The sequence below is a fragment of the Pavona decussata genome, unplaced genomic scaffold, assembly GCF_977016875.1.
Source record: "Pavona decussata unplaced genomic scaffold, jaPavDecu1.1 SCAFFOLD_218, whole genome shotgun sequence".
In the NCBI taxonomy this organism is placed as follows: domain Eukaryota; kingdom Metazoa; phylum Cnidaria; class Anthozoa; order Scleractinia; family Agariciidae; genus Pavona; species Pavona decussata.
In genome coordinates this window covers 37501-60000 of record NW_028145623.1, presented here as the reverse complement: position 1 = coordinate 60000, position 22500 = coordinate 37501, and the positions used below count along the sequence as shown (strand labels likewise).

The 22500-nt window shown below is 36.2% G+C and overlaps 3 protein-coding genes and 1 pseudogene across 5 annotated transcripts in view; 2 read left to right on the top strand and 2 right to left on the bottom strand.

The window, feature by feature from the left end:
• LOC146459559 (lymphocyte antigen 6E-like) overlaps positions 1-192 on the top strand; it is a 19000-nt gene extending 18808 nt beyond the window's left edge. The window contains exon 2 of the mRNA XM_085089242.1: positions 1-192. This exon is cut by the window's left edge and continues 339 nt beyond it. The gene's annotated coding sequence lies outside the window, so the exon portion shown is untranslated.
• A 1693-nt stretch (positions 193-1885) lies between these two features.
• Positions 1886-4185, top strand: LOC146459558 (tyrosine-protein kinase TXK-like). Its single transcript, XM_085089372.1, has 2 exons — positions 1886-2334; positions 3391-4185. The coding sequence occupies exons 1-2, from the start codon at positions 2008-2010 to the stop codon at positions 4183-4185; spliced, it is 1122 nt and encodes a 373-aa protein (XP_084945498.1). The 5' UTR covers positions 1886-2007.
• On the bottom strand, positions 4151-16462 carry LOC146459557 (uncharacterized). Of its 2 annotated transcripts, none has more exons than XM_085089216.1 (18): positions 16410-16462; positions 15739-15820; positions 14777-14943; positions 14246-14338; positions 13818-14034; positions 13246-13329; positions 12058-12333; positions 11352-11426; positions 10973-11038; positions 10727-10787; positions 10286-10405; positions 9724-9840; positions 9087-9176; positions 8488-8556; positions 8309-8401; positions 8122-8209; positions 7747-7821; positions 4151-7390 (listed from the first exon to the last, which is right to left on the bottom strand). In XM_085089216.1, the coding sequence occupies exons 1-18, from the start codon at positions 16431-16433 to the stop codon at positions 7271-7273; spliced, it is 1917 nt and encodes a 638-aa protein (XP_084945342.1). In that variant the 5' UTR covers positions 16434-16462; the 3' UTR covers positions 4151-7270. The 2 variants fall into 2 exon arrangements, with proteins under 2 accessions (XP_084945342.1, XP_084945343.1); XM_085089217.1 differs by having other exon boundaries at positions 8122-8200.
• An 847-nt stretch (positions 16463-17309) lies between these two features.
• LOC146459556 (uncharacterized) lies at positions 17310-22485 on the bottom strand (annotated as a pseudogene). Its single transcript, XR_014857888.1, has 7 exons — positions 21976-22485; positions 20989-21222; positions 20661-20769; positions 19584-19687; positions 18592-18707; positions 18187-18260; positions 17310-17561 (listed from the first exon to the last, which is right to left on the bottom strand). The product of XR_014857888.1 is annotated as an uncharacterized LOC146459556 (transcript).
• Between the last annotated feature and the right edge of the window lie 15 nt (positions 22486-22500).

Genomic DNA, 22500 nt, shown 5'->3' with positions numbered 1-22500 from the left:
TAAAACACGTTGTCGTTTCAGCACTGAGTCATTTAAGGACATTTTTGTGTGAAACCTAAGTAAAGAATGTTAGTTAACTAAACAGTAAAAAGTCAAGATACATCTTTTTAGTTCAGTGAACAGTTTATGAACGATTGTTCTTTTCTAATGTATTTCATTGTAGCTTAAATAAATGTTTTCAAAATAGGTTTATCATCGTCTCCATGCTTATTTTACCCTGTTTTAATTTACTTTTATGCATGATCATAGTTAATTGAGGGACTGCTTATGAAACTTTGTCATGAAAACAATGGTGCTGCAATTTATGTTGGAAGGGCCATAACAGTGCACAATCCTCTGTTTGAATGTTCAAACTACAGTTGAATATCTTAACATGAACGTTTCTATTGGCCAGTTGCTCCAACACATTTGAAAATCTATTGTAGTCTGTGCACTGTCAAGGCCAAAAATGCTTACAAAAATATATAACAAAGAAATTTGTCAGGCTTCGTAACCATTGCCTTTTATTAACTATGGCATGATTTGTTTTTTATTTTTGTATTTTTTTTTACTGCATATTTACAGTCAACCTACTTCACGCTTGACCAGTATTTCCGAGAATGGAGTGAACATTCGAATACCTCTTTTCTGGCATTTGAAGGGAATCCTAAACATTATACCGGAAGTCTTTCCGAGTATTCGGGAAATGAAGAATGAATTTGTAGCTTTGTAGCGTCAATCTGAGATCAAACCACGCAACATTACTAAACCCTACTTATCAATGGCATCAATGGTTTTTCAACATTGACAATGGACTTGTCACCTCTGTTGTCTGACTTGACTTAGACAAAGGGCTTTTGAAACAATTGATTACAATATTTTATTCGAAAAGCTGCGTTCTGTTGGTACAGATAATATTTCCATGTTATGCTTTACATCATACTTACTGGTACATCATATTTACTGGTAAGTAACAGTGACTGAATCAGTAGGTTTCTCTCGGATGCAAAACATATTTCTTGTGGTGTCCACATGGATCAGTATTAGGGTCCTTGCTGTCCTCGGTTACATAAATGATCTTCCATTTTTTAACAGTTCGAAAGCTCCTATGATTGCCTATGACACATATTTAACAATGATTATTGATTTGCAAAATAAGATTAACAGTGCACTGGAAGGATTAGAATTGGGAAATGGTTCAGTCTGTATTTTTATTAGTTTGTACCCACGGTACAAAGCTGCACGACTAACGTTTCCTCTCAAAATAAAAATGGGGATTGATCCGATACAGCAAATCAAGGCCAGCAAATCTCTAGGTATATAAATTGATGAGAATCTGTCCTAGTCGATGCACATTAATCACCTTGACAGGACGGAAAAGACGCTTACTGTAAGTACCTCCCGTTGTCTCTCATAAATCCTTAGAAAACTTTTCTAAGGATTTGTGAGAGCTTTTTCTGGAGTATCTGTTTGCGCTCCAGGTTTTGTCACCTATGCTTTCCGCTTCATGTCATCAAGTCGTAATAAACGTGACTCAGTTTTCATACGGAGGAATGTTACGTATCAGTGACAAGTCATCACTTGTCAAACTTTGTAACAAAACATGAACGAAATCAGGAAATCTGAACCACCTCCACTGACTCAGTTTTCATAACTGAGAAATGTTACATATCAGTGACAAATCATTACTTGTCAAACTTTGTAACTAAACATAATCCGAACCACCTCCACTGACGTAATCGGGTCTGAAGGAAAGCCAAAGCAATGAGTAAATAAATCAGATCTGAAGAATTCTGCGGCATGCCGGCGCTTATGAAAGCGTGGTGTAATGTATCATTGGATAAGATTGGAACGCGTGGAAAATACAAATTATATTACAACTTTACACTAGGAGGTTTTTGCCGGTAAATTGCACCAAATAACGCTTAAAACTAATCATCACCCTACGTATATCTAGTTGTACATTAATATTCAATGCGAACAAAGCTTTCTATTGTTTTGCGATAAGCCGCTGCCATTCGAATTGGTATGGCGATGTATGTAAACGCGGGCACACGCACTGCCACAGGTAATCTGGTGGCAATCGCGGGATCGAGAGAAACCGCGCGCTTCCGAAAGAGCCGGATCATGCCACGTAAGTCTCGAGAAAATTCAATCGAGGAAAAACGCAGGATGCGAAACGAAAGAAGCAAAAGAAAACGGTTGTCAAGGACCGCTATGGAAAAGGAGAAGGGAGAAATTCGAACACAGAAAGAAAGAGATGCGTATTCTCGTGCCAAAGAATTGGCGCGAATTTACTATGGCAAATGGAAAGCATTAGCCGAACAGAATAAAAGGACCCTGGACAAAAACAAGGTAAGGCTCTCTTGGCGCAAATTTAGAAGAAAATAGGCATCGTAGAAGAGCAGTTTGTAAGAGAACGACATGCGTAAACATGACTAGTTTATCGTGCAGTCTACAAAATTACCCGGGGACCGGGGGGGTGGGATACGGAGTGGGTCGGGGAATGCGGCCCTAAAAATTCCACATTTTAGGACGAAATGGCGAAATCTATTGAATTTCAAGGCATAATGCACAACATCCCTTCTTTTTTTTTAATCAAAATTGCCAAATTATGAATATATTTCCACAAAAGAACAGCTCTGAAACCATTATGCACCAGTCAATGTAAAACCCCACACCCCCCCGGCCGGGACATAGCGGGGCATTTGACAAGCGTTCACTGCTAAAGTTGCAAAATGCCCCGCACCCCAAGGTCAGGTTTTTCCTCTAATTTAAGCTAATGACCCCACTCATATCTCTCGCTCTTGTTTACATTGACTGGTGTATTATGAAGGACCAAACAGAGATTATAAACACAGAAATGGGCAATTCGCTGATATTTTCATGGCTTCATTTCTTTTTATATGCCAGACAGATAGGTCATGGCTTTCAATTGAAAAGTCTTTGAGCATGTCCCCTTTCATAAAGTTATGAATGTGAATAATTTGTGTGTGAATTGTTGGATTCTTTCTTGCCCTACCCTCCTTGGGCATCTCTCTAAGTAGTGCCCTCAGGGGGCAGGGCAAAAAAGGGTCTAACACTTCAGACTACTGGTATCTTTCGTAAGACATTCAATTTTACACCAAAAAATATTTTTATTATCACCCATGGGCATCAATAAATACCAGGAAAATGCCAGGGAAATGAAGCCGCATAGACTACTTAGAGTCGGTTGGGATACATGAGAGTCAAGGAGAGACTTGAAGAAGGCACTGATTTGACTCGATTATTATTTGAAGAGTTGAGAGTTCACCAATAACTGTTTATGACAAAATCTAGCAAGTGTATCTTTACCAAGGTGATTTGCTTCACTTTGAAGGTGATCTTGAGTCTTTGTTTATGACAAAAATAATTATTACTTTATTCCAGATTAGACACCAGAGTACAAAATCAGGACCATCAAAATTCCCCACTGTCAATTTAATTGATCCATCTGAGCTTCATCCAATCAATGAAAAGGAATCAATACTAGGACAGGGATCATGTGGCAGGTGCGTTTTAAAAACGTTCACAAGATTAAAGATACAGGTGGTAGAAAAACAATCTCTGATGCAAAACACTAAGGAGATGGTAAAGGAGGCACAAATCATGCAGGCTCTCACGCACAAAAACATTCCTGCAATAATAGGCATCCAGGTGGAAAGGGAGCCTATATCACTAGTCATGGAGTTCAAAGGGGAAAATAATACATCTGTAACAGTTAGTAAACTATTGTATTGTGAGGAAACCAATGAAATATTACAAAAACTTAAAAGTTCACTAACAAAAAAAGACTGGCTGATCATTTCTCATGATATCACAGATGCTCTTGCACATATCTACTCCAAAGGCTTTCTTCATTGTGATTTAAAATCAAACAATGTTCTTGTTACTGATAAACATGGCCACATTATCGACTTTGGAAAAGCCTGTGACAGTGCATTTCCTCCAGCAAAGAAGTACACTTTTCACTTTGCTCACATTGCTCCTGAAGTTTTAAAAGGCTTCCATTGTAGCAAAGCCAGTGATGTTTATTCCCTCGGCAAAATCCTGTGTGAAGTAGCAACAAAGCAAGAAATTCCAATGTTACTCGCCGACGCTCAAAAATGCTTGGATGTCAACCCCACAAGGAGACCAACAACAACAGGACTAATGGCATCACTGGCCTCTTTAATATGTAGTTGACCATGTATGCAATTAAAAAGAATTGCAAAAGGTGTACTCATGTCTGTTTTCATAACTAATTCCATGACATGAAAAAGAAATTTAAATAGTGCTGAGCTATTTTTTTAATTGAGTGTCAATAGTAGTTTTGTGATTAACAATTTCTTTTCCATTGCTACACTTCATGACTGGTTATAAAGTCATATGCCACTTTCTTGGCCAATTGGAAGTATTAACTAATTGTGACTTACTCATGTCTTCCCGTTCTTGGAGCAAGCAACATGTTTTTGCTTCAATTTCTGATTATTTGATTTGATTCTCATCTGTATTCGATAGTTCATGTTTGACACTCAGTTGAAAGCTGGTCTGCTAAAGTAATACTTCAACTGATAGAGGTAACTGTGTCAAAGTAAATAAATGAAGTTAAACCTGGTGGGTTTTCCTAGGAACCCATCTATTTTGGTGCGTTGTTTACTGAGTCTTTAGTATTATAACAGTCAGTTCTGTACACCTTTTTTTTTTAAGCCAGTGCTGTACATATAAACAAAGCTCAAGAAAATGTTTGGATATCAAGGCCCAGAAAAAAAAAAGCTCTTAGAAAAACAGGCATTTGATATCAAGACCAACTTGTTTAATGTTTTGCTGACCTTTCTAAATTTTAGGAAATAATTAGCTTGATAGTCTGGCAATAGCAATTATAGGAATACTGGGCCGGGTTGTGCGAAGCCGATTAATGCTAATCCACGATTTAAAGTTAACCAAGGTTTGCAACTTGCTCATGTAAGATGATTTTAAAGGATCATTTTAATCTAATGGTAAAAAAAAAAGTCTAAGGCAAAACTGAGGGCAAAAATGTTTGGCACGAATTCTTATGGATAAGTAAATATACCTGAATCAAAGTTTCGTTAACCCAGGATTAGCTTAATCAGGCCTTTAACAACTGGGCCCTGGATTTTAAACAAGTTAAAACAAAGAAACCCTTTACAGCCTTTTTTTGCGATGACTTCGAATGTATTATTCGTTGGTGTTCATAAGGGCAGATCTAACCATATGTAAATGTAGGCAAAAACTGGTATAATTAGTTCTGAGCCAAAGCCTTCTTGCAGCATAAAGGAAAACGAACCCAAAGAAACAATAAAGAAGAGAAACTGGGTATATTAGTTCAATATTTTGCCATTGTGACAATAGCAAACATTCCTGCTCTTAAGATGGCACATCTTTTATTAGCAGGACTGCCAAGATGACACATCTTTTGCCAGTTTCTGTTTGCTATTGTCACAAGAAATAAATGGAATCTTGCAGTCTCTTGGCAGAGACAACAACAGTACGAAAGAAAGTAACTTGTGAATAAAACAAGAAGTCTATGGCTTAAGAACCTTTGTATCAGGACACTCTTTAATCTTAAGGAATCAATTTTTAGCTTAATTTGTATTTTAAGCAGAGACTTCTCCCCTTTTCCAAAGTTAACAAGATTTATTTGGAAACATTTTTACAACCAAAAGCCAAAGCCTTCACGTAGAACTATTGGTTACAAAGAACGACAAAAAAAAAAAAAAAAAAAAAACAAGACAAAACAAAACAAAAAATCAAAGCAAAACAATAGAAAGCCAGAACTGGGTAAATTAGTTATAATAAACATTTTGTTGCAATTGTGACAACAGCAAACATTCCTGCTCTTAAGATGACACATCTTTTATCAGCAGGACTGCCAAGATGACACATCTTTTGCCAGATTCTGTTTGCTATTGTCACAAGAAATAAATGAATGGAATCTGATCAAGACAACAACCACAGAAAAAATAGTAACCTGTGAATAAACCGAGAAGGCTTTGGCTAAAAAACCTTTGTACCTAGGCCCTGTCTAGACAGTCCAATTCAACTTTTACCTCTTAAGCCTTTTGTATTTTTTTCTGAAACTGAAGAGATTTAACTTTTCCCTTCTTTGTTTTCAAATTATTTATCTCATTGTATCAATATAACAGCTTAATTGTGTGGCAATATCCTACATCCCAGTACTATATTTGGCTCTATTCAGTTCAATGTAACCTTGAAATACTAATCATGCTGCCAGCTTGCACATAACTTATTATTTCATCTGAACTGGCGGGTGTCCCACCTGATACAGTTCAATATAACCTTGAAATACTAATCATGCTGCCAGCTTGCACATAACTTATTTTTTCATCTGAACTGGCGGGTGTCCCACCTGATACAGTTCAATGTAACCTTGAAATACAAATCATGCTGCCAGCTTGCACATAACTTATTTTTTCATCTGAACTGGCGGGTGTCCCACCTGATACAGTTCAATGTAACCTTGAAATACTAATCATGCTGCCAGCTTGCACATAACTTATTTTTTCATTGGAACTGGTGGATGTCCCACCTGATACAGTGCAATGTAACCCTAAAATACTTATCATGCTGCCAGCTTGCACATAACTTATTTTTCATGATCTACATGTATGACCCAAACTGAAGGGGTGCCTGGAATGAAGCCTTATTAGTGACTTCTGATAAGTTGAAGGGCTTGGTACAAGAGGGGGATATGTGAACTTTTTGCTTTAAAGATAAGGACATTGCCTACTTTTGCTATTGCACTTTGTGCAATGGTCCGAGAAACATGGATTTCATAACGGCGGTGCCTGCTAAAACAAAGATATTTTTACGCAGTTTATGACTTCACCGGAAAAGTAGATCTTGGCAAGGGTTACTGAAATCCAGAAAGACAATAAGGGCTAACTGTGCATTTTTTAGAGATAATTAAGCCTCAATTTTGGGAAAAAATGCATACATTGTTTTGTATTTTGGCACTTTTTAGAATTGTTGTTGCTAAACCATCTCTCAAAAATGCATGGTTACCCTGAATATCCTTTTTCGATTCTAATAGCCCTTGCCAAGAAATTTTGTTGTGCATTTGGTCTTTGAGCAAGATGCTAATTGTGTTGTCTGGGAAAGTAATGGCTACTTCTTGTTCATTAAGCATTTTGCTCGAAAACTAAATATACAACAAAGATTTTACATGACAACTGGTCAATTTTGATATTAAGGCAAAAAGGCACATAAGAAGGAATATTTGACCTTACACAAAGAGTCACTTAAGGCATTATTCTACACACCCCTTTAATTGTAACAAAAGATCTTCTATTTGCTGCCTTAAATCTTGAGCCGAGTCTTGGCTGTACCATTGCAGGATTTTTCCTGACATCAGGTCATCTATTGGAAACTAATAAATAAATAACATTAATATTAGTAGCGGTGACGATAGTGGCAGTGGTGGTGGAACCAACATACAGACATTAACTTCATTTCAGTGACAGTGTGGTTAGGTTATTTTTTAAGTTAGCAGTAACTACCAACAAAATTAATGTCTGTGAGGTTGTGCGTTAGCATCAAGCCCATGATACATGTAGCTGTTTTGGGCTCGTAGTATATTGTATGGTTCCCACACAAAAAATATTGATAAGAAGCACTGATAAAAAGATGGTTCATTTTCATTCATGACTTTGCCCTCAAAATGAATTGTCATTATCAAGAAGAAATAGTTTAATTTAATAATAATAATAACGACTATTATTTTACCTTCCGTTTGAAGAATTCTTGAAAGAACAGCAATACAAACACCCCACAATCATAGCCATTCTCTTGTTGGGGAACCTTAGGAAGACAAAAGTGATGACACTGTCAGCTACACATTTTACTCACTGGAAAATCTAACAAAAAACAGTAAGTTATGTTTAACTGCAAATTTAATTGTGCACATGCAATGGCTCTCTAAACTTTACACTTAGTGTGCATTCCATGCTGGCAGCATGATTATAGGGGTCTAATTAACCATGGTCACTGTCTTCTATAACCAATGCATTATAGTGTATTTTAAGGGATTGCTTTAAGGGATAAATTATTTAATTGAGAACAAAGATGTTAATGCACTTTAGATTCCTTAATGACGCTCACCTTGGGGTAAATCACTGGCATAGATTTTTCATCAAATTTAGGTGAAGTACCAGCACCCTTTTTTGCTCTCCACTCACACCTAAGGAAACTTAACATAAAAGCTTATAATTAGAATGCTCCATCTTAACTGAATTATACAGAAAGAAAAAAAAAATCAATGTGGACCTCCTCACAACTTTTTACAAACCTATGAATGAGATTGGCCTCCTGTTCTCTTGGGGAAGGGGTCCCAGAAAAGTCAGAATCCCAAACAATGGAGTCGATGATAAAAATTGGTGCTCTAAAAAATCCAGAGAATCAATTAGATCGCCAGTACACAAAAGCAATTTACAAGCCAGAGAAAATAATATTGAAAAGAAAGCTTACTGTTTGTGATAATCCTTGCTAGTTGCCATTCCAGGCAAATTATAAATTACAGCCAGGAACCAGTGACCGCTAAGAATAGGAAAAGACAGATTTTGTTAACACACTTAATTGTTAAATTAAGAATTGTGCATGATGGTTTTTTTTAACATTTCCTGTTATTATATGGATGACAGATATGACATGCATTGGAAAGGTTCTTCAGCATTTTGGCTCATATATTTATTATGAAAGATAATGAAACAAGTTTTTCTTTTCTGGCAAAACATTTCTCTCTGGTAATGAAAAAAAAATTTAATTGAACACAACTTGCTACTTATTCATGTTTAAAATTGGATAGCATGAGCACTTGTCTTGCCTTGTGGCCTATATACTACTAAAAAATATGAAAAAGTTTACAAAATCACATTATTTTACATGTATGTTCATAATAGCAAATGAAGACTACCGATACTATTGGAATTTGAAAATGTAGTGTTGGTATATATACACGCATACACTGCATAACAAATGCATGATGGGATGCATCAAAGTTGAGGGCCAAAGCAAAGCAATCACTGTGTTGAACAATTTTGTTCTTATTGTGTTTAACTTAAACTAACCTTCTGCAAACAGGGATAAAGACATAGTCTTTTTCAAATAGGTCCACCCTATTTGTGAACGATGAAGCTTGTGCATACCTTTCATCAGCACTGAAGGAAATTTCAGATGGAATTAATATTTTAAAAAAATATATACCGTCAACTCTCTCGTAAGCGACCACCCTTGGTGCACGACAAAGTGGTCGCTTATGGGAGGTGGTCGCTTTCGAGAAAGATCAACAAAATAAGCCTAATGCTGGACTAGCAGCTAACGTTAGGCAAATAGAAACTAATTTATTTGATTTTTTCACATCTATTCATTCTTCTGACGAAACTTTGTGTAACATTTTGGAACAGATCACTGTAACAATTCCCATTTACCTACAGATCTAATTATTAATAGTTATCTTCTCTGTCTGTAAAATGTCAGTTGTCCGGGGTAGCATCATTAAAAATTGAATTACTGAAACAACCACCAAAACCTGTTATTGATACACTTTCTGGAAAATAAAGGATGCTATTCAAATATTTCATGAAATTTTATTTAATTATATGGAGACTTGTATGGCACAAGGTTAAGAAGATTGAAAATGGGACTGCTACAAAGAAAATTACATTCAAAATTGTTTAGTGAAGTTTGATCTAGCCCAAATGTTACCTTGGGATAATAAAACTGTCATTCTTTTTCTTCTTTTGAGACAGACGCGTGAAAAAAAAGGAGCTCATTAAGTGGCTCTTTTGTAGCACATCAGGGCCAATGGTATCAGCAGTATACCTTTTAAAGGAAAAGATAAGGAAGTTAATCAAACAACATATATAACATGCAATACTGGTATTCGTATTGATCTTGTGGATAAGATTGGTGCAACTGCAAAAATACTGACATTTAATTAGTACATAATAGTAGAACCAGGAGATCTGTTTACAGTTTCCTAGTACATAGTTCCATGGGCTATTGGTCATTGCTGGCTCTACAGTGTTGTAAATCCAAGCAAAGATTCCTTAAATTTTTTTGTTTGGATGGTAATTTCCTTTCCAAGAGCAATTTAAAACATACTCTCGACTGGTTTCATAAATGAAATATACACTCTATCTGGTAATGTAATAAAGTTTTCCACTAGATACACTCACATTACATTTACTGTTTTAACCTTATAGCCAAACAACATTTTTTTTTTTCAAGTTAAGTGTACTTGTTGTCACAAGCATTATGTACTCACAGCATGAAAAAGTCCACAATTGCATCATTGAGTTCATTTCCATCATAAACTGTTTCTAGATCCATCTGTAAAATGGTCACCTTTGCCATGGCTGGTAATGGGGGATAAACAGCAACTACACTAATAAAACCAACAACAACAACAACAAATTAGATAGAGAGAAAGAGAGAGACACACAGATGACCTCTGAAACGAAATCTAGCAAAATCCTTGAGCCTCTACACTCAGTTAAGAATGTAGTAACCACAAAATGTTGGAATGGTATTAATTTTACAAATATTGACATACATATACTGGTTTATATTTAATGGTACGTGTATATGAAATTACATGTTGCCTTATGCACACACTATGGTGATGAAATAATATTTTTTGGTTAATGATATACACATAATCGGTTTCAGTTGATTAACTCGTCAAGAGTAAAGAGTCTCAACAAACCTGTCCAGTTTTGGAATAGTGGCATCGTCAACACTCATACCACTGTGATCACTTTTTCCACCTACAGTGTATACAAAAATATAGTTAAATAATTATAATGATATTGGCAGAGTCAGATGAGCTAGCTTTGATGACTGTTTCAACAAAAAATTAATGATATCTACAATCTAAATATTTTCTGGCATTAAGAACTACAGTATGCCCCATCACACAGAATATTGCAGCAATGAAATTCAGCATATTTACATGAATTCTCATCATCTGATATCAGAAGCAGATTCTGGTTTGACTTCTGTTTGACTCCTCCATTGCCTGAGGAAATAAAATATAATAAAAACAGTGTAGGGAAAACAAGTCCATGTTATCAAAGAGTTACACTGTACATAGTGGATATTCCTGAGCACTGATTCAGATGACATGTGTCCACCAGAAGCTCAGTTAGTTGGATCATACAACCTATAGATGAATTCCCAGAAGGTGTGGCATGCTAAAATTACATTTTAGTAAGTTTGTCTATTTATGACACAAAGCCTTCTAAAACAATCTAGACATATTGAAGAAGTAGCAATAGTTTATAAAAATTGATAGCTTTTAATGTTTGTTTAATTATTATCATGGTGGTTACCTTTGTTTGTCCCAATAATTCTTTCTGCTGCTTTCTGTTGAGAAGTGCTTGAAGGCAATGATGTTTTCACTTGTTCTGTGTTAAAATATTATCATTAATAATAATAATAACATGTTTACTTAATGGTGACTAAAAGTTGAATAAAATTGCACATGTTGACATACTGAATGGAAAGTGAGCATACAGTGCATCACAGTAGTCAAGCTTGTTATACTCAAAGTGAAGAAAATGTCCCAAGAACTTAGTCAGGTGGCATGGAACAAGTTTATAATAAGTTGTTTAAATAAGTTTTACCTATCCTGGACTAGATTGACTGTCCCAATTCAAGTTAAATGCAATAACAAATCAATGTGCTTTATTCTTACATGTAAAAATGATCATCTTTTACAATTTAAGTATGGAACCAGCTGAAACATATTGCCTTGAGTTTTTGCATGTCGCCATGAATTCTTTTAGGAAATGTTGCTTCATTGTTTTATGGCTTTGTGCTTTGCTTGAAACAAAAAACTATGATTATGGGCAAGAGTTCTATTTTAATCACAAAATGAAGCACAGAGCAGCAAACAAAACACTGGAGGTGAATCTGAGCTTCATGTAAAACACCAAAAGCAATCTGGAAAGTCATTTGGGATGGTTATGCTCTCAGCCCTTCAATCATCCTTTAATTAAGTAATCACTTTGAGTTGCGAGAGGCAAGAAGTATCACCTTTTTCAGCTTCGTTTGCAGAAATCATTTCACTGTAATTTGATGCCCAGTCCTCCCTATCATACAGAAATGTAGGGCAATGGCCATCATCCACGTGACAGTTTCGTTTCTTGTCATAAGTATAGGACAAGAAATCAGGTCCAAACATCATGGTCATCAGCTGGTCCATGACCTTTATCCAAATGACTTCTTGGCTGTCCCAAGAGACATCTTTTGTTGGCCAGCCACAGCCACGGAAATAAAACTTAAATAGTGTCTGCTTCTGGTGGGTTCTGCCTGAAAATAGAAAAGAAACATAATTTATGTAACACACATAATAATATACAATGACACCTGGTTAATACTGACACCAAGGGGGCATGCCAAAGTGTCTGTATTAACCGGGTGTCCACATAAAGCGTGCTAACTTAAAAAAATGGAAAAATGTCACAGACACATGTTTTATGGATACACTTCAGACTACGGTAAATTATAAAGCAGACATTTTTATGGCAACAAGACATTGTTAAATTTCTAAACTGTGACTGTAACAAGTTTAAACTAAAGAAACCTTATGCTCATTTATCATAGTCTCTGACTAAAGCTAAGAACTGCACTTAATTTTTCTTGAAACAAGACAACAGAAAAAAGTTCTGACAGCATCAGAGCAGAGGCTGATGCTGATAGCAGCAAGCATATGACGTCACAAAGGAAGAAGACTTGAGCAGGGTTGTTGATGTATGAGAGTTTGTCACTCAGCACACAGAAGAGTGTCCATTGTCCATATTTAAAGTAGGTTAATGTTAGAGAAAGTATAAGTCAGGCTTTTGATGGGACAAACAAAATCGTCTGTAATGACTGGGTGTCTGTAGAGCGGGGTTCCACTGTATCATATTATCCACTCCCTCTTGGAGATTTTCAGGGATCAACAATGCTATGTAGGGGACTTTTTGCCAGACTGCTTGTGTTGCAGTTTACAATTAATGAAGCACTTGATGAGTTATGAGTGCTCCTGAAGTGAATGTGAATTTTGAGATAGCCACTACGGATGGTCACTGCCATAGATTTGTACAAAACAAAACATAAATATTGTTTGAAAGCTTCACAATACCGCAACATTTCATTACTGATTAGTTCGTCATGACCACTTCAAACTTGTTTATAGCTACTTAAGTTATGTATTAATAAAAGCTTTCCTAAATACTGTACCTTTGATTGATTTTAAAGCTTCCCGGAAACAATAACGCAAAAACAACAGTTTTTCTGCGTAGAAATGTACCAATATCTGTTCACCTTTCATAGAAAAAAAAAAAAAAACAAATGAGCACATGTATGACTTGTAATTTACCTTGAACTTAAGAACAACAGATATATTGATCAATGGAACCTTGTTATTAGAAGTCAACAATAATTACAACTATTATGGGAATTGATCTTCACCATATGAAATAATTTTGTAAATTTTACACTTTTTACAATTTTTACATTTTAATTTAACACATGTTCAAAAGAAAAATAGTAACTGCAGGTCTTATTGTCAACATTATACATTTGGTGGTTTATAAGCTAGTGTATGTGAAGTAATTGAATCATTTAAGTTAGTTATAAATGATGCCAGTCAATAATTGAAACAAGAGTATCATTCAATTGATAATTGCATATTTGGAGGGGGAGGGGGGGGTGGGGGCATTAACATTTAATTAACCATATACCTTAAGTAACTTGTTTAGTAAGAAATAAGTATCATTATCGCAAACGCAATAAAAAGACACTCAGCTTACTGGAGGAGGCTTCTCCATGTTGGTCATGGCTGGAAACTTTAAGCCACAATTGTCGCTGATCCTTATGAGAGGCCTCAAACCCTTGCTGACTGAATTCTCTCATTGATAAGAAACGTCTCAACAACATGGGGGCATGGTCTATCGTCAAATGCCCGTAGTCTCCGGTTCCAAGGCTTCTTCCAAAGAGCTCTTTTAGGAGAAAACCCCACTCTTTGCACTAGATTTTAAATAAAAAAAATTGTTTTCATTAAACAAAACTTTCCTTTGACAGAGTACATGTACATAGTACTGTACAGTACATTATCTAAATGGAGTTTCTATGCAATTATTGCAACTTTAGAACTGTAGAATATGAGACAGGACCTTAAACGGGTAGTCTGTTAACTATGCATTTATGGATACCAACAAATAGTGAGATCATAAAATACCTTGATGTCAAACAAATCAATATCTGATTGCTCCGTGTCTTTAAAAACTTTATTTCTGGTAACAAACACAATCTCTTTCCACTCTTTGCAAACCTATATAATAAGACAAAAATACACTGAAAGTGTTTTAAAGAGTTAAATGCTCTGTTTTTACTACATAAATGATTGTTTAATATTTCATAATTCTGACTGCCATTGATAACATTTTATCCATTAAAACAAACATTATTTAATTAATGAATGTAGCAATGACTTCAAGTGTATGTTTAACAATGCTACAAGAAAACAGTTCAATAAAAAGTCCATAACTCCCTTTTTCAAAAGACTTATGAATTTAACTGACTAACTAATCATGTTCATGTATACATGTACCAACACTAAATATGTTATATGTTAATTAAATTAACGAGATCATTCACTTTTTCTATTGATGTCAGAAGCAAGACAATTTCTTGATACATGTGATTATGTTTTTTTTTACATCGCACTATACTGTGCTCCATTTTTTATGTGATGAATTCAATACTATACCCTCTTCAACATCTCCAGCTGCTTGGTTGCAACATCTACAGCAAGATGTTCATTCTCTTTTTCTAGTTTTTTCTTGCGACACTTGCACAATCTTTTAAATAATTCCGTCAACTCCTCTAGTTCCTGCTCCCAAGCTTTTTTTCTCAGCTCCATATCTTGCTTCACATCTTAAACAAGGGCATCGAGAGCAATTTTAGTATTAACTTAAATGCACTTATTTGTACCACTCCCCACCCATTTAGAATTAATTTGTCTTGAGCTCTCTTTTTATTATTATTTTTTTTGCATGATTTACATTGCCACTGTTACATGTACATTGGCACAAGATTCCCTACATACATGTACACACATTTCAGCACATAAACAATTACATTCAAGTAATATTAATTTTGTAATTCAAGTAATTTGATTTGAGCACTACATATTGCCGGAATAAGTTTTAGTGGTGTTTATAACACACAATTCAAATTGCAAACCAGTAAATAAATATTGTTTCCAACAACACAGTTAGACAGAGAAATCCTTGAATGACAATTGAAGAAAAATGTTGAAGAACTGAAGATTAAATGCAACATGATCGAGTTTGTAATTTAATTTTCTTAATTTGACAAGCCAACACAAAATTTGAGTGTGGCCAATGTGCGAGCCAGCGAGCCAGATGTGCGAGGCATGAACAACCCCCAACATAAAAGCTAACCGGGGAGCTATTTAAGCTGACCTGAGTGTTATTTAGGCCAACCGGAGTGCTTTTTAGGCTAACCAGAGTGTTTTTTAGGCTAACCTGAGTGGCTCGCTGGCTCGCAGATTGTCAAGACCCACAAAATTTGATTAACATGCTCGAGAATTATTTGTTATCACCTATTAAGGACCTTTCAAGGATGAAGTGCAGTCGCTACATGTAAACAGCACCACTACAGGCCTGTATAAAATTTTATAATGAGGGATACAATAGCTACATGTACCTGTACCATCGAGTTTTATTTGTTCAATTGAGGTGCCAAAATCCCAGGCAAACACACCTCCATTAATAGCATCTGCAAAATACTAGATGTACAGATTGAGTTAAGTATATGAAGCTGAAATCGGTTCATTAGAACATGTACAGTATAGAATATATTAACACGATGCCCTAAAATGGCATTTACTCCCATTGCGGAGTTTTTAAAAACCATTCCACGTTGGCAATTGAAATGATTGAACACAAGCCAGTTTTCTTCAGAAAGACTATACATGTGTGCTACTTTATCACTGTGTTACTGGAAATCATACCGCAAATTACTTTCTGATAAGGTCATGACCCCACTGGGTGCTGGGCAACACTGACAGATACAGATGAGGGGATCTGACTCACGTTTACTATTGAAAAATAATCACCGAGAAACGGTTTCTGTCTCGATCCAAATTAAAGGTGAACACATAAGGATCAAAGCGTCCGTCGTATAAAGCACAAGATATTCTTCTTAAGAAGTAATTAAGTTATAGGTTCCCACATAGCAATCTGACAACCGAGCAAAAAGCTTTCCTAGATGACAAATTTTAGTAAAAATTGACAATCAAACCTTTATCTTTTTTTGGTAAGTTATTAATATTAGAGTGCAAAATGTAAATAAATATATTTAAAAAGGTTACTCACACAGTCTGACGATTTCATGTACATACTATGTAGAGGCACACTCCGACGAAACATCTGGGTGCCATGCTAAACAGTCATACACATGAAGAGGCAGTCACTCCGACGAAACATCTGGGTGCCATGCTAAACAGTTGAATACATGTAAAGTTAAAAAGAAACTCATCAAGAACAAATTATACATAAAATTAAGACGTCTACTTACACCAATCCTGGATTGACAAAATGTGACTCGGTTAAGAATCAAATTTTTGGCAGTATTTAAATCAGTGAAGGCATCCTTCATCTTTTTCACTGGAAGGGCATGGTGTACCACATCCTCAATATTTCGGAGAATCTCCAATTCAGTTGGTCCTGTAGGTATAAAAAGGGTATGATTGCACGGTATGGGCTATTTGAAAATATGGATTTATGTGGCTTATTTGTCATCAGTGAAACTAGAAAAGGCAGCCTGAATAACAATGCACAAAAGGATATCTGACTTAAACATGTTTTTATACATGTAACTATTCTTAATTAAGTTGATTAGCTAATTACAGTAACACAAAAGTTACGGTTGTTATCTTTAGTCATGAGATGAAGCTAGGATACACACAAGCACCTCTGGGTCTTTAGGTCTCGGGAGAGTTGCATGAGAATTTTTTTCATGTCTCGACACTCAAGCCAAATTAGCGCTAGAGATGTCATTACCTGTAACTAATCCCCTTTATTTAGCTGGTCTGCCAGTGCCAGACTACCAGGATTAATACTGTAAGTAAGATCTTTAAACTGTCATGACAAGTGATTTACATGCCTTTTTGGTAACTTGCACCTGTATATGTAGGCTATACAACCTCAACTGTGACATGTATTATGCTTTTAATTGACTAAATGAACTTGCCTGACATTGAACTGACATGAATGTTATGCCTGGACACAGCTGACTCCTGACCAGCCTTTTTTTTCAATGAGATCCGATCCCCATGAAAGGACTCAGGCCCATAGCCCTTTAGGGCATCATTTGCCTCTCGGAGAGAGTCCACCTGATAGGCCACAAGACCTATGGATGCAAGGAGCTGCTCTGTGTTTCGCATCTCCATGTGAAGAGCACAGAGTTGAATGCTGCTCAGTTCTTCATCAAGCAGACACAACAAGTCATCCCGAATCCCACGTGACCTATAGACACACCGTAAAACATTATTTATAATAACTCAACTTATTAAATTATGAAATAATTATATGATGCTATTGGTTAACATTGAAATACATACATTGTACTGTACTGTGTTTTGGCATCACTGCCTGTGCTATCCATTAACCTTCAGCTACATGTATGAAGAGAAGGTATAAAGACCAAGGAAGGTGTTTTCAATGTATTCTGCATTTACAATGATGCTCCTTCCGAGAAGTTCAAAATAACACATACATTATTTATTTCACAGTAACATCAAATACAAAAGAAATTTTACCCCCATGGGAAAATAAATAAATATATAATAAAAGCTACTTATTAAAAGTTTACTTTGGAAGTCTACATTAAGAAGTAAGAAAGCCATGTTTACGCCCACTTTTTTAAGTTGGAAAATTTTCTACCCAGAATTAAAAGCCCTTGTAGAGATGTTCATGACTGTATTATTATGCAACAAAGCAAACAGCCATCCAAAATAGACATAAAGTACATGTAATGGTCAGGAGTAATTATAGGCACAATTTACCACAAAACTGACTGTTCCGAAAAATGTACATGCAAACACTGTCAGGCTAGATTGGCTTATTAAGTATATTATATTATGTACTGTACCTTCCAATGTTTGCCTTGCTTTGTAAACAGTCCAAGCAACTTTCATCTGCTGCTACATCATGGCAAGTACAGCCCTAGTAAAAATTACCTTCAGTTAGTAACTGATCAAGTGAGTAACTAGTTGACATTCAAATGCCTTGCAATATTACATATTAATATTAAAATGCTTAAATCATAACTTACATTTTTGTGGTTCAATATCAAGTCTAATTAAGCAACACTAGAATTATTAATGTGGACATCTTCTACATGTAATTTTGTAATAAATGATTTTCCTCAAAAACATTTACGCACGAGTATCAGTGGAATATTAAGTGTCAATTAATATAAATAACAAAAAAGTGAAAGTGCCTCAAATATATTTGTCAACATTTTAATTGCTAGCAATACATTGCAAACACGTACCCTTATGGCATTGCAAATAAAACAAAATTCCACAGAGACTCCTCTGCCACCAAGAAGGAAGTCTTTGTCATCCTTCTTTACCAAGAGCAAAGTCAAGGTCTTGTAGTCTACAACAACTTAAGAACAGAGATTGAACCTATTAGGGAAAAAGTAACCTGCACATCTATAACATGACTAGAATATTACCCGGATTCTGTTACATAGCACAACTAGGAGCATTGCTAGTCTTGATTGAATGGCATTCTAATCCTATATCCCACCGGTACCCATTTTAAGACAATCGTGTGATGAGACAATGTGGAGCAAAGTTGATCATGTCTAAAGATAAACACTATATAGCAGAGACAGGTCACTAAATAACAGCACCTCCTGTTCATGATAGAGGGCCCAGAAGGGGGTATAAATACCACGCAGTCCCAGCAAAAAAAAGTCCCAGTGCCTAAGTCTAATTTTCCCAGTTTAAAACTAGGCAAAGGTCCCAGTTACATACTGTACCAATTTACCATTCCAGGACCCTCATGATAATACTAGGAACATGGTGGGTACTGGGTCACTGAGGAGTAAGTCCCTGTATAGCAGCCATTTATAAAAAGGAAGGGAAGGAAAGTAAAAAGGCGCAGGGTAAAAAGAAAAGGGACATCTGTTCTTAAATGTATGACCCACTTTTGTCTGTCCGTGAATGCAAATTAGCTAATTTGAAATAATATATTAAGTGAGAAAATCAAAGTCAAGAAAGTTTCCAGAAGTTTTCACATCTCTTTCCTGCTTATTAATTTATAATTATGTTGATTCTGTGAATTTTGTCCAACAACTACAGATTTATTTATTTGAGATCTTCTGCAGTTGAATGCTCCTACTTATCACTCGTGAAAAAATACCTGCTTATGAGCAAGTGTGAAGTTCAATCCATTAAACCATGGTCTCAGATCATAGAATTTGTTTATTAACTACATAGATAGGAATGCTTAAAAAGCTAAGAAATTAACTCTTACCTACAAATTGTACATGATAATGTTTGCCATCAATGACAATCCCGTTCTCCTTAAGTAACTTTTTTTGGTCATTGATGTCTTTTAGTAGAATCTTGAGATTTTCCCTTCATGAAAAATAATGATATTTATTCATCGATCATCAACAGAATAATAAACAACAACAAAAAACCAAATTAAGTAACAAATGTTTGGTTTCTCAACAGAGTTAACAACTACAGTTAAGTTGGCCGCTGTAAATGAAGAGATTCTAGTAATGACATTCTAAGCATTAGCCCTTGCTTTGGCATGCTCTTTACGGTGGCCAAATTACCTTCAGCTATCAACTCTGTTGATAAAACCAAACATTATTTGACCTCCGAATGGAGGTTTTCTTATCATTCGTACGCTAGCTCTGTGGCATTTGTTTAGGCTAATATCAGCTGCAAGGTCTCAGGGAGCACAAATAAATTTTATCTGTAAAGACATAGGACCCGTAAATTGCTTTTCTCGCCGAGGACGGTAACAACTAGATTTTCATTGTATGTTTTCGACACCAGACTTCCCGGATCTCGTTTCTTTAGAATAACGTTTTCCCGCATTCTGCTTCATAAAATCGTCAAATCCCGCGTCCCGTCCCTAATTCTAATCTCGAATATCGACGCACTTCTTCGCTAAAATCCCGAATCTCGACCTTTAAAAAAGCCAAATCCCAGATCCCGAAAAACCTATTGGGAACCCTCTCTGTACTTTGATCACGCACAGAGGACATCAAAATGTGGTAAGAACATCAGTCAAGCTACTCGCCTGCTGCTGGTAACCTACTTCTTTGTTCTCACCATGTTTTGAAGTCATCTGTGCGTCATCACAGTACACACGCCAGCTTAACTGGAATGTATTTGTTAAATAGTCAACAAACCAAACATGCAAACATTGAAAACTTCTCTTTACCGCAAATGCTAAATTTTGCAAGGTTTATCTTTCAGTAACAAAAACAATAATTGGAAATGGGTAGTTTTCCACTAGCATGTAACACGCTTACTTGCTTTAATTTTGACCAATGCAACGTCACAATAATACTAATGGCAGTAGATGACACACCTGTTCTCCTTACAATTTGCTATCACCAAAGGGTAGACAGACTTTGCACTCTGATTTGAGGACAAAGGACATACTCTGGGGACAACACCAATTAGCACTTGATCTCGACCTGAATATATTTACAAAGAAAAAATTCTTAATATTATTATTTTGCAAATACTAGTGGGGTAAATAATCATAAACTATTAATTATTCTTCTCTGTCATAGTGTGTCACGTAAGCTTTCACTGTATTAAAAAAGTCAATAAAATTAATTATTGAAATTGTTATAAAGGAGTCATAGTCTTTGCATATATTTGCAGACAGCACACGTGAAGTGATTCCTTACCCCAAAAGGGTCTGCCGTCGATTTTGATCATAAGTTTGATCACAGGGGAAGACAACTGGTGAAGTCTTTGCTCCCTGACGATCATTTCCACGACTGGAGCAAATTTCACACAATACCCTGAATGGGAAGAGAGACCTTTTCAACTCCTATCAGCCGTTTACACACACCAAACACCACTCTCTTGACGGCCTTGATTTCATTGGTGTTTAACAACACAGGAATGTCAGATGATTTCTGAAAGATAAAAATTAACTTGATCTGAGAAAAATTTGTCATTAAATTCGATCAACGAAAAAAAACTAGGGAAGACAGAAATAGCCAATCATAACTACAAATAAGTTGAAATAATAGTGAAGTAGAATTATGAGTATCTTTTCAAAAAAAAAAAAAAACAGATTTCTTCGTGATCGTCAAAAACAAACATCTTGATCCAGCGATCTCCGTGGTAACCGCGCCAAAATTAAAGCGTCGATGAGGCCAGGCTACTACCGTGTAGCAGGCTACTACCGTGGGAGTTGGCGACGTTTTGTGGTTTGCGGGAACCTATTATTGCGGTTCGAGATGACTGAAATTTCTACTAAGAACTAATTTTTGCGATGCTCTGTTCAAGCAACAGAGCATTTAAGTTCGAGTCTGTGCGTTCCTTCAGATGACCCATTCGTGCCAATTTAATGTACTGAACTGCTTTACTCTTGACATCTCTGGTCGCGTTTTCCAATGTTCTTGTTTTTAAAAGTCCAATGTATACCGCCCAGTGGCACAAGTCTATTAAAAGCGGAGTTTTAAATTTGACTGAAGGGAATTTATTTTTGCGGCGTTTTATTTTGCGGATGTTTTTTTCTGCGCGAACTAATTATTGCGGATCGAGGTCAATTCGCGACATCCGTAAAAATTAGAACCCGCTAGATTTTCATGCTACACGGTAGCCAGAACACGAAACGCAGCACGCAACTGCAAAGTTTTGTGACAAATAAGTGAAAAACTTACCCCCGTCCTTCCAAGCTGAGTGATGTTGATCACCGATTGCCATGTGTGGCCAGAAATTCTTGCGCGGGTTTTAAAAAACAAAAGTACCCAATCTGGCACTCTCAGGCTCTCCACATACTTTGCGTACGTCTCTTCGCCAGCGAGATCTTTCATCGCTCTCTTCACCCCTTTCCTCGATGCCACATCCTCGATAACATCGTTTATGACGCCTGTAGCGTCTTGGTCGCCAAAAGCGCACAAAAACGAGAGAACGGTGGACAAACTTTCCCTCCTTTCTTCGCATACTTTATTCACTCGGCTAATCAGCTGCTGTCCCCTTTTTGTTATTAGCAGCTTCTTTTCCGGGGTATCAATATCGGAATTCGCACAAATCTCCCTCGTATTTGGCGAGAAATTTTGATGGGGGTTTTCCACAGATTCTCCTTAAATTACCGGTGGTGTTTGCGGAGCTGGCATACTTAGCTTTCGAGCTACGCGAGGCCGTTGTTGATCCTTGCTTCTCAAACTCATTAATAATTCATGCAG

What these genes read in the sequence shown, in the direction of transcription:
- LOC146459558 (XM_085089372.1), top strand. Translation starts at nt 2,008, where the DNA reads ATGGCGATGTATGTAAACGCGGGCACACGCACTGCCACAGGTAATCTG. An exon ending in GGACCCTGGACAAAAACAAG is followed by an intron (nt 2,335 to 3,390) that starts GTAAGGCTCTCT and finishes ACTTTATTCCAG; the next exon opens with ATTAGACACCAGAGTACAAA.
- LOC146459557 (XM_085089216.1), bottom strand. Translation starts at nt 16,433, where the DNA reads ATGTACATGAAATCGTCAGACTGT. An exon ending in AATAAAACTCGATGGTACAG is followed by an intron (nt 14,944 to 15,738) that starts GTACATGTAGCT and finishes CCCTTGTTTAAG; the next exon opens with ATGTGAAGCAAGATATGGAG. An exon ending in TTGATTTGTTTGACATCAAG is followed by an intron (nt 14,035 to 14,245) that starts GTATTTTATGAT and finishes TTTAAAATCTAG; the next exon opens with TGCAAAGAGTGGGGTTTTCT.